The following is a 16,349-nucleotide window of genomic DNA, read 5'->3' as shown; positions in this document are numbered from 1 at the left end:
GATATCGCACATCCTGCAAATATCAATGCTAAAACGACATATCGTGCAGCCCTACTGTCAATCATGATATATACTGGCACAAAAAAGCAACTTAAACTTCTTATGCTGACCAATGCTGCATTTATTCAATGGAAAATACAGTAAAAACAGTAATATTGTGAAACATTATTACAATTTAATTTTAAAATGTAATTTATTCATGTGATGGCAAAGCTGAATTTTCAGTATCGCTACTCCAGTTTTCGGCTCAAGAACTTTTGATCAATTTAATGCATCCTTGCTAAATAAAAGTACTAATTTCTTTCAATGGTCTTACTGACTACAAACTTTTGAACAGTAGTGTAACTACTTTTCAAAATGAAGATTTTTTGATGAAAAATGAAAAATGTGTCATTTTTAAAAGTGCCAAAGTGCCCCAGAACTGTTTGGAGTCACTGTTGTATTGTAATCCAGTGTAAATAGTACTAGAAGCAAAACATTGGGGCATTCAGATTAAAAAGATTGCAAAACATCTTACCTTGGCCAAGTGTGAATTAATCCACTTTGTAAAAGTTCTCTTCTGCACTGATTCCTGTTCATCTGCGGAAGAGAGAGAAACAATAACAACATAAGTGATTAGATAAGTTTTACTGTTCAAAACAGATTCCTGTCTTCTTCATTCTGCTCACAACCATCATGACTCACCTGGTTATTTTGTTATATTTGTGATAAATTGAATATTGAATATTGTACAGTTTCATTAAGCCTGCATTCAAAGCGAGAGCGGAGATTTTTACCAGCACAGGAGAGCAGAGAGTCCACATGTGGCATGGGCAAAAACATTGACATGATATCAGAAACATGGGGAAATATTCCCATTAGATCTAGGGCCAGATTTACTAAACAGGGCAAATTAGCATTAGAGCGCAATCCCATAAAAGCGCAGATGGGAGTGGAAAGTTCTGCATGTGATTTACTGACGATGCACAAAGAACACAGACGCAGCCGGATCATTTCCATAATGACCAACGCAATCTACCAAATTAGCGTCTGGTTTAAAACATGCTTTTTTAGGGTGTTAAATAATGGCGCAAATAGACTAGCGCAAACCTTAGTAAATCACCTTGCATGATAAATTTAAATACTCTCCTCCCATACATTTTGTGTCTGAAAGGGAAACTAATGCATATGCAATAAGGTCAGCCGCAAAAATAACCCTGTCCACGCCTTTTCAGCACTAACTTTTCACTGCGTGTATTTAGTAAATCCTGACAGTAGATTTTAACGCCAAAGAGAGGTGCTAGTGCAAGCTGTTAGTAAATCTGGCCCATAGTATATACTCAACATTAATAACATATTCATATTCTAAGAAGTGACAAAGATATGCTCCTTATGTTGCAAATCACAAGCTCTTAAGAAGACTTCATTTAACTAGATTTTTACATTTCCCGAAAGGAAATGTGAATAGCTCTTGCCTGTGCATAAGTCATCGCCACAGTGCTGTGGTGTTATGGGATGGTTGCTAGTGCATTGCTATGCAGTTGCTAGGATGTTCTGGGTGGTTGCCAGGTTGTTGTTATGCAATTTATTAGTGTGTTCTGGGCGACAGCCAGCCTTTTGCTATGTAGTGGCAAAGGTATTCTACGTTGTTGCCAGGCCATTGCTATACAGCCATAAAGGTGTTCTGAGCAGTTGCCAGGGTATTGTCAAACAGTTGTTAGGATGTTCTGTGTGGTTGCTAGGGTATTGTAAAGTGACTGCAAAGGTGGTTGCCAGGTTGTTAATATGCAGCTAAAAAGACTTTCTGAGTGGCTGTCAGGACACTGCTTATCGAGTAGTTAAGATGTTCTGGGTGGTTGCCAGGGTGTTGCTAAGCATCTGCTACTAAGTTTCTATGCAGCCATGAAGATGTTCTGAGTGGTTGCTAGGATGTTCTGGGTGGTTGCCAGGCCATTGCTATGAAGTTTGCCATTGCTATGCACCCAAAAAGATGTTCTGAGTGGTTGTTAGGGCATTGCTATGCAGTTGCTATGATGTTTTAGATGGTTGCCAAGGCATTGAAAAGTGTTGCTATGTGGTTGCTATGCAGCCATGAAGATGTTTGAGTGGTTGTCAGGGCATTGCTATGCAGCCATAAAGATGTTCTGAGCAGTTGCCAGGGTGTTGTCAAGCAAGTGTTAGGATGTTCTGTGTAGTTGCCAGGGCATTGCAAAGTGACTGCAAATGTGTTCTGGTGGTTACCAGGCTGTTGCTATGCAGCGTGGCATTTCTGAGTGGCTGTCAGGGCACTGCTAAGGAGTTGTTAAGATGTTCTGGGTGGTTGCCAGGGTGTTGCTAAGCTGCTGCTAGAAAGTTTCTATGCAGTCATGAAGATGTTATGAGTGGTTGCTAGGATGTTCTTGGTGGCTGCAAGGGCATTGCTATGAAGTTGCTTCAGTAGGATGATCTGGGCGGATGCCAGGGAGTTGCTATGCGTTTGCAAAGGAGTTCTGAGTGATTTCCAGGGCATTGGAAAAAGTTTAATACTGTAACTATTTACTACTGCTCGGATCATTAACTCTAAATATGAGCAATAGCATTAGGGATGTTTGATTTCGCAAAACAGCAGTAATGGAAGTGTGTGACATCTGCTAACACAATATACACATCTTGCAGAGCATTTCGAGATACAGAAAAGCTCATCCAGGTCACCAACAAACACCCACCAGACATATTTATACATGATGGGCTCAGACGGACCAACGATATTCACAAGAGACAACATCCTATGGTTGCATGCATGTTCTAATGCAATGCACAGAGCATGTTTAAGAAGAATCCATGTACTGTAGTACACATGGCATGCCACAGCCATTATAATCCAACATGCACAGCTGTAAAGAGGTTAACATCAGCACTCGTGTGCAGCCGTGACCTGTGCCAACACGGTGATTACCTCTCCCGAGGAGGAAGACGAGGAAGACCTCAGCTGCCCAATAATGTCTAGTGAGCCATATGACCCAGAGACGTGTCACTGCATATCTGGATCATGCATCTGTTTCACCTACATTCAGTGAAGCACAGACTACATGTGAATCTGAGCTAGTGGCTCCCAAACTCCTGAAATATCCAGTCAGATGAGAGGAGACATCGATGTCCCACTTACCGCGGAGATACTGAAAGAATCCTGTCACCAGATTCAGAGACGTGGTCTTTTTCACAGCTACGTCCTTAAAGTGAGCCATTGTGCACCCTGCATTCCCACCGTTTCTTTGTGTCCTTCATGTGTGATATTGTGTGCGTGTCATTCAGGGAGGAAAACCAGATCAGCTATCCTTTATTTCCTCCGGGAAGCAGGAGCTTTCCGTGTGAAAACACAGTGCGACTGAGTGCTGGAGGATGGAACCTCCCCCTCCTCCTGTTGTCTCCCTCTCTCTCCTCCTCCGCTGTGGATAGGCTGATAATCGAGGGCAGTTTTTATGAGACGGGCGACTTCCTGTTGTTAGCGGAGCTGAGGAGTCGTGCTGGTGTGATGCTCCGTTCAGGTCTGTTCTAGTTCTAGCAGCATCCCACAGCTGCAGCCATACTAACCGGCTATGGCACTGATCCTCCAATCAGCACGCGGGGGGCTGTGATGTCACTGGGCAGCTGGTGTTATCCTGATTTATATGGGTGGGTGGGGGTCAGTACTCGCGCTACACAGCTTGAACTCCACCGGGGCCTCCACTACAAGCACTGCAGACACCCTAATGCAAGAATGGCTTAGCAAATAATCAGATTCATAGCAGTCCAGAATGCTGTACAACCAGGGACTTAACCTGGGTACATAACATAATTATTGTGGTTGTGTATGAGTTTGCATGTGTAAGATGCAAAGCACATAGAAAGTTTTTTTTTTTTTTTTTTTTTTCTTTACAATGAGAAATCAAAATTGTGCATAATTTATTAATTTATTACTTTATTAATTAAACATTATTGGAGTGTTTGATGACGCAACCTTTACTTTTAATTTGGCTTTGTAATAATGATTCAACATACTACTAACACTAAGTATTAAACTTTGGCAAGTAATTTATCCTACAACAGTTGTGCTACAGACATAAATGATATTTCAAATCACGTGTCATGTGTCCGTTGACTTACACTGAAGGAGGAATAAAGAGACCTCGAAGTGGACTCTTTTGACTTGGACAATCATTTAGTAACCACCTAGCAACACCCTGGCAACCACCCAGAACACCTCTGTAACTAAAAAAAATTATTATGGTTTCCGCAAATATATTAAGCACCACAACTATTTTCAAAATGTATAATAAAAAGAAATCAAATCAGCATTTTAGAATGATTTGTGAAGGATCATGTGACACTGAAGACTGGAGTAATAACAGTATATAGTAATAAATTACATTTTAAAATAAATTCAAATACAAAACACTTAGTTTAAATTGCAATAATATTCATAATTTCAATTTTTTTCTATATTTCTTAGCAAATAAATGCAGCTTTGGTGAGCATAAGATACTTCTTTCAAAAACATTAAAAATTCTTACCTTAACTTTTAAATTTTGAATATTTGTATATCAAGTTAAGAAGTAAAATAAAGTCCCAATGGATAACTATTTTCTCACTTAATATTCTATTTCACTCATGTTGACTTTAAATCCTTTAAGTCTTTTTGATTCTGTACGTGTCTATGGCAAAAAATCATTCACGGCATGAATTTAATCATGCTAAATAATACATGCATTATTTGCAAATGGCTATAAGGCAACTGGGAACCAACTGCACTCAAAGTATTGAATCATTTATGTCACAGCTAGAGCAAATGCATCTGCCACCTGCTACGGTGCAGTCAGTGACATCACTCTATTATTCCTGACCATCAGCCACACAAACCCAATCCACCTGACAACATATTTTTTTGTGTCCGGATATATATTTAATTGTGCAAATATAAGACCATCTTAAAACCATAAATGGACATCCCCAATGTTAAGTCTTCCAGGCATGCATTGCTTTGTGTTGTGTCTTGTTTAATAAAACACCCTTTATTAAATTACTTAATTCAATCTGGTGTCTTGGTGCATTGAAATGTAAGTGCATTTACAAAATATAATTGTTCCTTCGCAAATCCACTTAGAGGAAAAAATCCATTCTTCGCTCACTCACAGTAGAATAGCTCAGGTATTTATATCTCAGGTATTTATATCTTCAAAAAACCTTTTGTGTTAAAGATTGAGGAATGTACCTCAAACTGTTTCAGTCACAGAAGATAATGAAATTCATGAAAAAAGTGCTATCAGAGTGCTATAAATGCTATAAGAGTCACAAACAGTTTGATTCTATCAGTTAACAGGGTTAACGCTCAGTGTGAATAAGGTAAGAAAAGGCAACTTTATTATATCTAAAACACACAAACACACACACACACATATATATATATATAGTGTTGGGTAAGTTACTCTAAAAATTTTACTTTTACATTTTCAACAGTGTAATTAGATTACTGTAATTGCTCTCTCTAAAAAGTATGGCATTATTTACTTTCTAAATCCCATATCAACCTCGGCCAGTTGAACAATGCAAGGATAGTCGTGAAACTTCTCTTTCAATTCTTTCAAATAAATAATATAAAATTGCATAAACTATTCTTGAAATTGTTCTTCTCCTTATTTAAAGATACAAGGATGTTAAATTTGGACGTTTCAATCCACTATTGTTTTGAATATATAGAATTAAAGAATTGTTCTATAGTATCTAATCAGAAGTAACTGTAATTACATAAAAATGAAGAGTAATCCCTTTCTTTACTTTTTCAAGAACAGTATTTTTTCATTAATTTCATTATTTTATTTATTATTCATTATTATCATTATAATTTCATTAACTACTTAGTAATCCATTACATCCAACACTGTATCCGTGTATTTTATGGAGCTGTCCAGTCCTGAAATGTGATCGCAGGATAAAGCTTTTCAGGATACAATATTGAGTTTAAAAAAGTCTAGAACAAATTTAGACTAGTGCAGAATGCAAATACAATTTGCAAAAGCTCCACAGTTCTCCATCAGCAATCAATAGATGATCATTAGTGTTTTACAATCAAAGCTAGTGCTGCAACACAACAAACTGGATCAATCTTTGATTATAATGGTCTTCTAATGTTTAATGTTGTTCACTTGCACTGATTGCCAGCATTAAGAATTACAGTTAATAATAGTATTAATGAACATACAGTCACTTTCAGTCTACACATAGAAATAAGAGTAACAAGTGTGTGGACTCGGAGCATCTGAAATTTAAATGAGTGTATTCAACACAAACTCGGGACAGATGATATCATGGGCAACAGGTCAGATGTTGCCGTCATCTGCTGAATGGAGATGGTCTTTAACACTCATCACATCACTGCTGCAGTTTCAACTGACCGCTAGTGAGAAATGCAAATGTTGATTTCATGTATTAGGCAAAAAAATAAGGATCCATTTATAATAATTTAAATATTTAGATAAAAATATTGAACATCCAAATACTGCCCTCTAGTGTCCTTTCACAACAATTCTCTGGCCGCATTAAATGGCCTACATCTATGTTGCAATACTGTATATAACAATGTATTTTGATCAATGTGATGATAGCAATGTGTTTAATAAGAGAGAGCATCAGATAAGAGATATATTTGAGTGTTGCAGCCCAAACACGAGATCACGTTTCTCATTGTTTTAACAATATATTTAAACACCAACAGATTTACAATTCAAACAACGTTCTTATACAAACTTTCTCACTAAACAACAAGAGCCCTTCTTCGTTGGAGAGTTTTCATCTGGCAAGAGTCTGAAGGAAATGGCTGCTGTATAAAAATCATTCGTGCCAGTGAAGGGAAGACGGCACATGCTTTTACCACACGCTCTGAACAGGCATGCGCCAGTCACCACTGAGGGGGAAACCAAAAGAAGTTACTCTGAAAACAGAAACCACAGACCTTCTGTCACATCAACCACACATCGCCTTATTCTCTGTTGATGTGCCATAGTAACGAGCACACACCTCTTCTGATGCAAAATACATTTGACCACATGGCATGCATGAACATAACTGAATTCGCCATAAATGCAACTGCTATGCCAACATCAAACGCCAAATCTACTGCACATTAGAAAATCTGCAGGCTACATCAAATCAGAAACTTAACATGCACTATAAATAACTTTTTACATTTTCTAAAAATGCTATATATATATATATATATATATATGATATATTTATCGTCATGTTGCTAGGGTATTTTGGATGGTTGCTAGGGTGTTGCTATGCAGTTGCTAAAGTGGTTTTATATGCGGGTGGGTTAAGTTGTTACATTTTCCATCTAAAAACAGACATAATTTATTCTAAAATAAGATTTCCTGCACTAAATGCATATGTGACTCTTGAAATTTTGGCGGTAAAAACAGAAGTGCCAGTTATTGCGCATATGCAACTTCCTTCCTGGAGTGTATGAATAATAAGTTCCTCTCTGTAGCTTAAGTCACGCTTCTTGTTTCGTCCTGAAGACTATGAGCATGTGGGCATTGCCATGGTGATCAGCAATAAACATAAATTCTCCACAAAGAAGTAGCCCAATATGTTCTAGGTTACATAGGAAATGCATTAGAGGCTTTGAAAAGGCGCATGCACCACACATTTTCATCCCTGAGCATCTTTAACTATTAATGAAGAGTGTTTTTTTATTAACTTTATGAGTTGTTCAGAACAGGATTGTGAGTTGGAGTAGGCTACTGTGAAAATAAAACCTCAAATAGTAATAAACAGATAAAAACTTAATGTGATGTCACTATATTTACTTTCTTAAATCACCTTCCTGGTCTTATTTATGCATTATTTATCAGTGTGTGTTATTTTGAAGAAAAAACCACATGCCATCCAGACACTTTTTACCATCCAATCCAAATGATTTGATTAATAAAGTCAAGTCCCATCCTACATTCTTTCTCAAAATATCATATTAGGAAAGCAACATGAGTTTCAAACTGTTTCATGGTTATTTTAAATGAATTAAATTAGATAATCAGTTGTACCTGAACTAAAAAGAAACCTTTTTTTGTAATTACATCTGTAAATCCAGATAGGTCACAGTCAGTCACCTGCTATAGATTATTATTAGGCTATGTTACCCAGCATGCCTGGTTATTAAGTTTAAAAGGGGAGTTAGAACTTAACAACACATATGCTTGTATTTTAGCTCTTTCCATATACTCCTACTCTGCTTATTGTCATAAGAGTTGTTGAAATCATTCTTAAATCAATTATTGAGCAGAAAATTGTACCAGCCTGATGCCGTTATTAGCTACTCTTCCATGAAAGCCCACAGCAAAACATCTGCTTTCACTTAGTCACGGGATTAACGCTCTCAAAGGTCTCGCTGTAGTGAAACAGCGGGTTGCCATCAAACCATGTTGATGGGCACAGAACTAAATACAGCTAATTTGTCATTTTTATAGACTTGCCCCTGTCCACTGCCAACACTGAGTAACAGCCATCAGTCAATAAGTAGGGGCACACAATGCCAGAGAGTCCAAATATTGATCTGTTCCATCTTCCAAGGACAGGACATCTTCCAAAGAGGTGTCAGGTTCTACCTGTTCCCACACACACCACCTATTCCTCTAGAGTCCCTGTCCAGGTCTTAGACAAAAACACTGAACAATATACGGGCATCCAGCATATTAGTCTGGGTGTTTTATTATAATCTAGATGTTTAACCTTTCTTGGATTTGTTCAAACCACAAACAAAAGTAATAGTGATGGAAGTTCAAAGGTGCAGTAAGTGATTTCTGAGAAACTGTCGAGAGCACCACAACACACTTGTATCCAATCAGCAGTAAGGGGTGTGTCCACTCATGATGGGGGAGGAGAGAGAGTGAGCCAAGCAGCAATTGGGGGCGTGTCCACTCATGATGGGGGAGGTAAGAGAGTGAGCAAGACGGAGATTTGAAGATTGCAAAAGCTTTAGGATCAGCGTTTATATTAGAAAAGCTTTCCAGCGCTGGAGAGACCTAAGCAGGAAGGCCTGAAAATGGCTGCCGTTGAGTTGTTTCTGCTGTGTATGTGAGTAACACTGGTTTTGATTCATTTCACAGAACCAAGATATGCTGTTGTCATCATGTTAGCTGTAGTAACAGGAGAGTTTTGAGAGTCGTTGTTTGTCTGGAGCTGGTGTGCTGCGGCTGCTGGCGACTAACAAACAACTCTTACTGCTTATACACTCTTGTGTATTGTATGTTCATTTTTTGTTTTTCTTTGTTGTTCGTTCATCATCTTCGCTTCAGTTTTTGCAAATAATTATTTTGCTTTGCTTCAGCTATGATAAAGAGACATCCGTTTTAAGGGCGGAGCAATTAAAGTTGGTGTGCTATAGTTTGTTTGTTTGGGTTGTTTTCCAATATGTGACCCTGGACCACAAAACCAGTCACATGGGTAAATTTTTTGAAATTGAGATTTATATATCATCTGAAAGCTGAATAAATAAGCTTTCCATTGATGTATGGTTTGTTAGGATAGGACAATATTAGGAAAATATTTGGCCGATATACAACTATTTGAAAATCTGGAACCTGAGGGAGCAAAAAAAATCAAAACATTGAGAAAATCGCCTTTAAATTTATGTTCGCAATTTTTCTGCATTCACTCACAAAAATAAATGTTTTATATATTTACAGTACGAAATTTACTAAATATCTTCATGGAACATGATCTTTACTTAATATCCTAATGATTTTTGGCATAAAAGAAAAATTGATCATTTTGACCCATACAATGTATTGTTGGCTATTGCCACAAATATACCAGTGTGACTTGTGACTGGTTTTGTGAAAATTTTCATTTCTGGGTGAACTATCCCTTTAATCATGTGGATTTGGTGATGAATAATATTGAAGCTAAATATTAGCAAAACAGGTGGATTATGGAAACATTTTCCTACCAGCATGAGCCCCTGCATCCCAACGTCATCACTCGCTCCCAGAACAGCAATCATCGCTTCTATGTTTTTCTTTAGGGTGGTTTTATATTTTGCCTTCCTTTCAAAAATGATTGCAAAACATATAACCTTTCCTGCCACCTAAAAAGCCATAGGCTACTCATTATGTTGGCAGGCACCATATTGGCAGAAATGTGTCTCAAATGCATTTGATATGACATGACATAGCATTCCAGTAAACTAAAACAACCTTCTCATAAAGAATGTAAATATCATTCAAGCGAGAAAGGCCAAACAAAACTATTCTCTCTATGGCATCAACACAAGTTTTTGATAAGGGCCTTTTGTCAAGGCCAACTTCCTGTAAGAAAAAAAAACAATGATGACCTTCATGAGCTAAACTTATTTTAAACACAAATCTAATCTAACCCCAATGACTAAATCTTTTATCAATTTTCTTTGTGGGAAAAAACAGCCATGACTAGGGCAATTTAACAGTACAGCTCTCTGTAGTTAGATTACATGCCATCTATGTGATTTTAATTAAATTAGCAATTTATGTCAGCACCTGGCAGACACAATTATGTCCAAAAATACACAGAAAGCATCACGACACAAATAGATCCTCTGTTTGAAAACCTGACCTTTCCTCAAGTACTGCAGCACAAAACCAGTCCGTTCGAACCCTCAGCTGATAAAGCAAGGCGTCCGTAAACCATCATAATGCATAGTGCATGATTCCCTCTGGACAGTTCAAATGCACAAACATTTCTGTTTGCAACACTGCCATAAGCTGTTTTTGATGACAACATTAGTTATAAATAAATGGATGGACACGCATAGCCATTATGTAAAGCATCAATATTGATTTCTCAAGTGGGTAAGTTCCTATGCTATCAAATATGGTGCATTTGTGCAACAAGAGGCATCTGGCAAACTCTCTGTGTGAAGGCACTGAATCAGCAAATTTCCTCCTGACTCATAGAGCCAGAGGACGGTCATAGGGAGCTGGGAGAACAGAAATACAGCATCACCTACCTTGCAGCCTCTGCATCACATTCATAATGTCCTTGGTGGACCGTCCGAAAGGGCTTAGGGAAGCCATGGTCCCTCTCTACAGTCCTGAGCTCCTCTGACACCGGATCACTCATGCAGTCGGCACATCAGACAGAAGATACTGCACTACTTTCTTAAGGGGCATCCCCATCTGCCCCTCCTACAACTCTCTTTCCTCCTATTGATCTCTCTCGCTCGCTCTCTCTCACTCTGATGCAGAAACTCCAGGAACTTGATACGATCCAATAGAAAAGCAGGTTTCATTTAGGTGCCCAACCAGGTAGTCGACCAATCACAAGTCCTCTTCTATCTAGTCAGTGAACCAAGAAGAAAAATTAACAGCATGGGTGTAAAAGAGTTATATGAAGTAACATATAAACTAAGTAGTGTAACTTAAGTTTAAAAAAAAACTAAAACATCATTAATTTAATTATGACTAAATCAGTTAAATAAATAAGGTTACACAAACAAAAGTTATTTTAATATCAGGTAGAAAACTGCACATTTCCACTTTTTACAGTGCAATTGTACTGTATGCACACTGTAGTCATGCTGTATGCATATGTTTGCACACAGACCAGGTCCCTTTTATATCACATAAATTGCTCTTATTTATTTATTTATCAGTTTGATAATAGTATTAGTAATAATAATAATCTATGGACTTATTGACTGATTTCTATTATATGGAAAAGAGCTTTAGGTATTGAGCTCATCCATAATTTAAAGTCTTTGAATGCCCACCAGGGATAACTTTTCATCTTACATGTTTATTGCACATGAAACGCGTCATGGACTTTGCATGCATATCAGCCAAACTTATGCAAGTAACTAAGTGAAGACAACAGAAACTCAGCAACACAAGATTAATATCAGCACAAACAGCTTGTCGGAAGTCTAAAAGCATAATCGGAGATTGAACGGGAAATAGTATTGCGCAAATTGCCAAGAACACCAGGTCTAATTAATCAGAATACATTTGTTTCATTTGTATAGCAGGCTAGTACGTAGTGTGTATTACCGTGGGCAGAAGACGCTTCCTTCCCCTCAGGGCTCTTGAGTCTCATGTGATGGTGGTGGTGAAGATCTGTTAGATGGGTTGCTTTGGTTGCTTTGGAAACCTTTAAACAATGTTGCAAGGCCGTGTTACTTCATGTGACCTTTACCGCCACCTATCGATATTAAAGGGAACAATAAGGGGGCGTTTACGTTCTTGCGTTCAAAAGCGTTTGACAAGAGTGCAATGAAACAACGCAGAGGATAGATAGATAGATAGATAGATAGATAGATAGATAGATAGATAGATAGATAGATAGATAGATAGATAGATAGATAGATAGATAGATAGATAGATAGATAGATAGATAGATAGATAGATAGATAGATAGATAGATAGATAGATAGATAGATAGATAGATAGATAGATAGATAGACGGATGGATGGAAAGATGGATAGATAGATAGATAGATAGATAGATAGATAGATAGATAGATAGATGATAGATAGATAGATAGATAGATAGATAGATAGATAGATAGATAGATAGATAGATAGATAGATAGATAGATAGATAGATAGATAGATAGACGGATGGATGGAAAGATGGATGGATAGATAGATAGACAGATAGATAGATAGATAGACAGACAGACAGACGGACGGACGGATGGATGGAAAGATGGATGGATGGAAAGATGGATGATGGATGGACAGACGGACAGACAGACAGACAGACAGACAGACAGACAGACAGACAGACAGACAGACAGATAGATAGATAGATAGATAGATAGATAGATAGATAGATAGATAGATAGATAGATAGATAGATAGATAGATAGATAGATAGATAGATAGACGGATGGATGGATGGAAAGATGGATAGATAGATAGATAGATAGATAGATAGATAGATAGATAGATAGATAGATAGATAGACGGATGGATGGAAAGATGGATGGATAGATAGATAGACAGATAGATAGATAGATAGACAGACAGACAGACGGACGGACGGATGGATGGAAAGATGGATGGATGGAAAGATGGATGATGGATGGACAGACAGACAGACAGACAGACAGACAGACAGACAGACAGATAGACAGATAGATAGATAGATAGATAGATAGACAGATAGATAGATAGATAGATAGATAGATAGATAGATAGATAGATAGATAGATAGATAGATAGATAGATAGATAGATAGATAGATAGATAGATAGATAGATTACCACCCAGTCTCTCTATCAAGAACAACGTAGTTCAATAATGACATCTGCTGGCCATTCCTGTTTTTGCAATAAACTCAGAGCAAGGCTGTCCTGCTATTGTTTTCTAAAGTTTCCCTTCACTGCAATATTTGTTAAAGCCAGGACACGAGGAGGTAACAGAAACTGGGAATTTGGTTGAATTCAGTTTAATGCATATCATCTTCCTTTTTCTTCTGAGAGGACATGCATTTCTAGACAAAACTAGCAAAAATTATATAGTTCCATACTTTTAGGTGGGTATTTTTAAGAGTATTGTTATTTGGTTGTATGATCATGAAACGTACAGTGATAGGCCAAAAGGCACAGATACTAAGGCAGTAAGGAAATCCCCTCTGGCAACTGAGAGACCTTATCACCTGCATGGGCGTTTTCATTTTCCTATGGGAACTGTGTCAAATCAAAGCTATCTCGATAGATGCATTGTTCAGTTTTTGTTTTTACTTAAGTATTTTCCTTTTATCCTCACTCAATCTCAAAACAACTTTACTGCAAAAGTTGGAAATTTAAAGTGCTGAAAGGTCTACAAAAAGGTGTAAGTTGGTCAATTATAATATAATGGGGTGAAGAAGCCATTGTATTGTATCCACTGAAACGAAGGAAATGATGCAAGAGGAAACAGCTCTGTTCCCCTGGATTTCTGTCCTGAACAGATAAGCCGAGCACTTGCTAATTTTACAAGTAAAGAGGCAGGAAGAATGACGACAATGTTTCCCTTTATGCAAACTTCCCTTTTATTCCCTGAGAAATACAGTGAACAGTCCTTGTGGGCTTGGATTGAGTTTGGCTGCATGTTGACATGCTTCTGCTAACTATTATGGCTTCAAATGAAACTAATGCGATTTGGGAAATACTTAAACCTCTTGATGTTGGTAAGAATTGCTGTGCATTTGTTTTACTATCATAGCCTTGCTTAAGCTTATATTTTTATATCAATTCAAACTGTGTGCAATTATAAAAAAATGCAGTTAAATATTCAGTATGAAAATAGTCTATTGTTCAAAATGATTTTTGATATAACATACTCAAAATTCAATAACCTTTCCATCCAGAGGAGCTCATCCTGGCGTTCTGCTTGTCAATACTGATGGGTCTGCTCATCGGGATCTTGATATTCCTCCTCCTAACATGGATGTCAAGACGGAGAGCTTCGGTCAGGATCACCAGACGTCAAGACCAGCCATCAGAATCGAAAGGCTCACGTAATCAACGCTGTCACCTCAGACAATACAAGAGTCACGGTTTTGACAAGAACAGTGAATATGCGGGAAGAACGACTTTAAACCTCCACAGAACGACCTCTGTAGACCCCAATGAGCTGTTGGGCAGAAGCCCCAGCTTTCTGAACTCCACTTTTCGGCCACCACCAAAAAAGACTAACAAGACTAGTGATGAAACAGAGGATGATAACCAAGCTGCATTAATTCCTAACATCACAGATCCATTTAGTACAGAACCAGCAGAGTCCTTCTGGTTGGGGAAGGGCAGTCTAAGAGGATTTCTACCCAGACAGACTCCACCACCTGCATATGACAGCGTCATTCACATCTTTCAAGAGACCTGTCCCTGACTGCGTGTGACAAGAGACTAAGGATTGTACATAAATCCCAAAATATGAACTCAAGCCTTGCTCTGATTTGAGAAGGGATCTGATTTATCCTATACTGACACTCATTTGACTCATTATCTTCATAAGAACAGAAACACTTTACAATAAGGTCCTATTAGTTAATGTTAGTTAATGCATTCTCAGAAGCAATGTAGGGCGGGACTTCATTTTGTCATGGGTAGTGGATAGATGTGGTTTGCAATTGGTCGATCTCATGTGAGTGACAGGTTGTCCCGCCTTCAGGCCAGTAAACGCATCATTAGAGAAGAGATTTTGCTCCAAGAGGGAAGGGAAGTTATTTTGATAAGAAATTACGAGGGAACATTTAAAATAATGATGTATATTGTGTATAATAAATACTGCAATTTTCCATTAAAAAAACCTGTCCATTTTGATTTCATGGTGACTTTAATGTTAGAGAAAGTAACCTTACTGTAAAGTGTAGCGAGTGTCACCCAGTAGCCTATACAACATTCTTGGGCAATGTGAAACAAAGCTGTCTAAAACTATGTGTACTTTGACATCGACCATGGTACTGAATGATTCCCGTATTCATATAGCCTACCATAGTAAGTAGCCTACATGGCAAAATACATCTACATACAAAAGTGAAGGAACATTGTATGCTTATTTTTGTCTACTAAAGTGAACCATACACTAGGAACAGCAGAGCGCCTCCTGGGAATCTCTTCAATATGGTATTGTTCTGTCTTTCCTGAGACGAAAGTGAAGTGTCTCTCCTGAGTCCTGAGCCTTGTTGCAGACTGCCTGAGTAAAGGAAACAAGTGAAATAAGTGCTAGTAAAATTACTTTTCACTAATAGAAAACAGAATCAGTACATGCACAACATATGGGTTTCAGAAGAAAAGGTTTCAAGAGGTTTTTTGGTAGGCAATAACAAATAAACTTTCAGGACACACTAATTATGAGCTCTGAGGTAAATAGTCTGTGCTACCATTGGCTTACAAAGTTTGTAAAAGACGTCTGAACACCTATTTAATTGTCATCTGTCAGGTTGTAGTGACTTTTTATGCATGGATATTGCAAAAAAATATATAAAAATAACGAGTAATAACAAAAACACTTTAAGGTCAAACTTACCATGAGCTCTGAGGTAAATAGTCTGTGCTACCATTGGCTTAGTTACAAAGTCTGTAAAAGACGTATGAACTCCTATATTGCAATGTCATCTTGTAGGGACTTATGCATATAGAACCTTTACGTACACAGTCTTGTATTTGTAGGACACTTGTCTCGTAGAATGAGCTGGTTAGTTTGGTTCAACGCTTGGTGTTTTGAACGAATCTTTAAAGTGAACAATAGTATTCCCTTCACTGACTGAAGTCGCTCCCTTTGAAGTAGCCTACTGCTTCCGGGCCCTTAAGACTGACTGTAGTAGGAGTCAATAGCCTTTGACTGTGGGCAGTGAAAGAGAATTTCCTTGGTTGGACAACTAAACCTGAACGAATTCTG

At 37.8% G+C, this 16,349-nt stretch overlaps 2 protein-coding genes across 11 annotated transcripts in view; one reads left to right on the top strand and one right to left on the bottom strand.

Moving 5' to 3' along the window:
• syne1b (spectrin repeat containing, nuclear envelope 1b) overlaps nt 1–12,165 on the bottom strand; it is a 119,820-nt gene extending 107,655 nt beyond the window's left edge. For 3 of the 10 annotated variants that reach the window (XM_082143165.1, XM_082143171.1, XM_082143163.1), the window contains exons 1-3: nt 12,015–12,165; nt 10,976–11,303; nt 518–579 (exon numbers count right to left, since the gene is read on the bottom strand). In XM_082143165.1, the coding sequence (XP_081999291.1) occupies nt 518–579; nt 10,976–11,042 (129 nt within the window). In that variant the 5' untranslated portion in view covers nt 11,043–11,303; nt 12,015–12,165. Of the gene's footprint in view, nt 1–517; nt 580–3,124; nt 3,523–10,975; nt 11,304–12,014 lie in introns of those variants that run through there. The other 7 variants (XM_082143162.1, XM_082143167.1, XM_082143170.1 and 4 more) reach the window with 6 other exon arrangements.
• A 1,822-nt stretch (nt 12,166–13,987) lies between these two features.
• myct1b (myc target 1b) lies at nt 13,988–15,271 on the top strand. Its single transcript, XM_082143177.1, has 2 exons — nt 13,988–14,139; nt 14,320–15,271. The coding sequence occupies exons 1-2, from the start codon at nt 14,067–14,069 to the stop codon at nt 14,835–14,837; spliced, it is 591 nt and encodes a 196-aa protein (XP_081999303.1). The 5' UTR covers nt 13,988–14,066; the 3' UTR covers nt 14,838–15,271.
• The last annotated feature ends 1,078 nt before the right edge of the window (nt 15,272–16,349 follow it).

Source organism: Leuciscus leuciscus, assembly GCF_965113295.1.
Source record: "Leuciscus leuciscus genome assembly, chromosome: 17".
Lineage (NCBI taxonomy): Eukaryota > Metazoa > Chordata > Actinopteri > Cypriniformes > Leuciscidae > Leuciscus > Leuciscus leuciscus.
The sequence above is the reverse complement of the archived record's forward strand: the minus strand, read 5'-3'. Positions and strand labels throughout refer to the sequence as shown.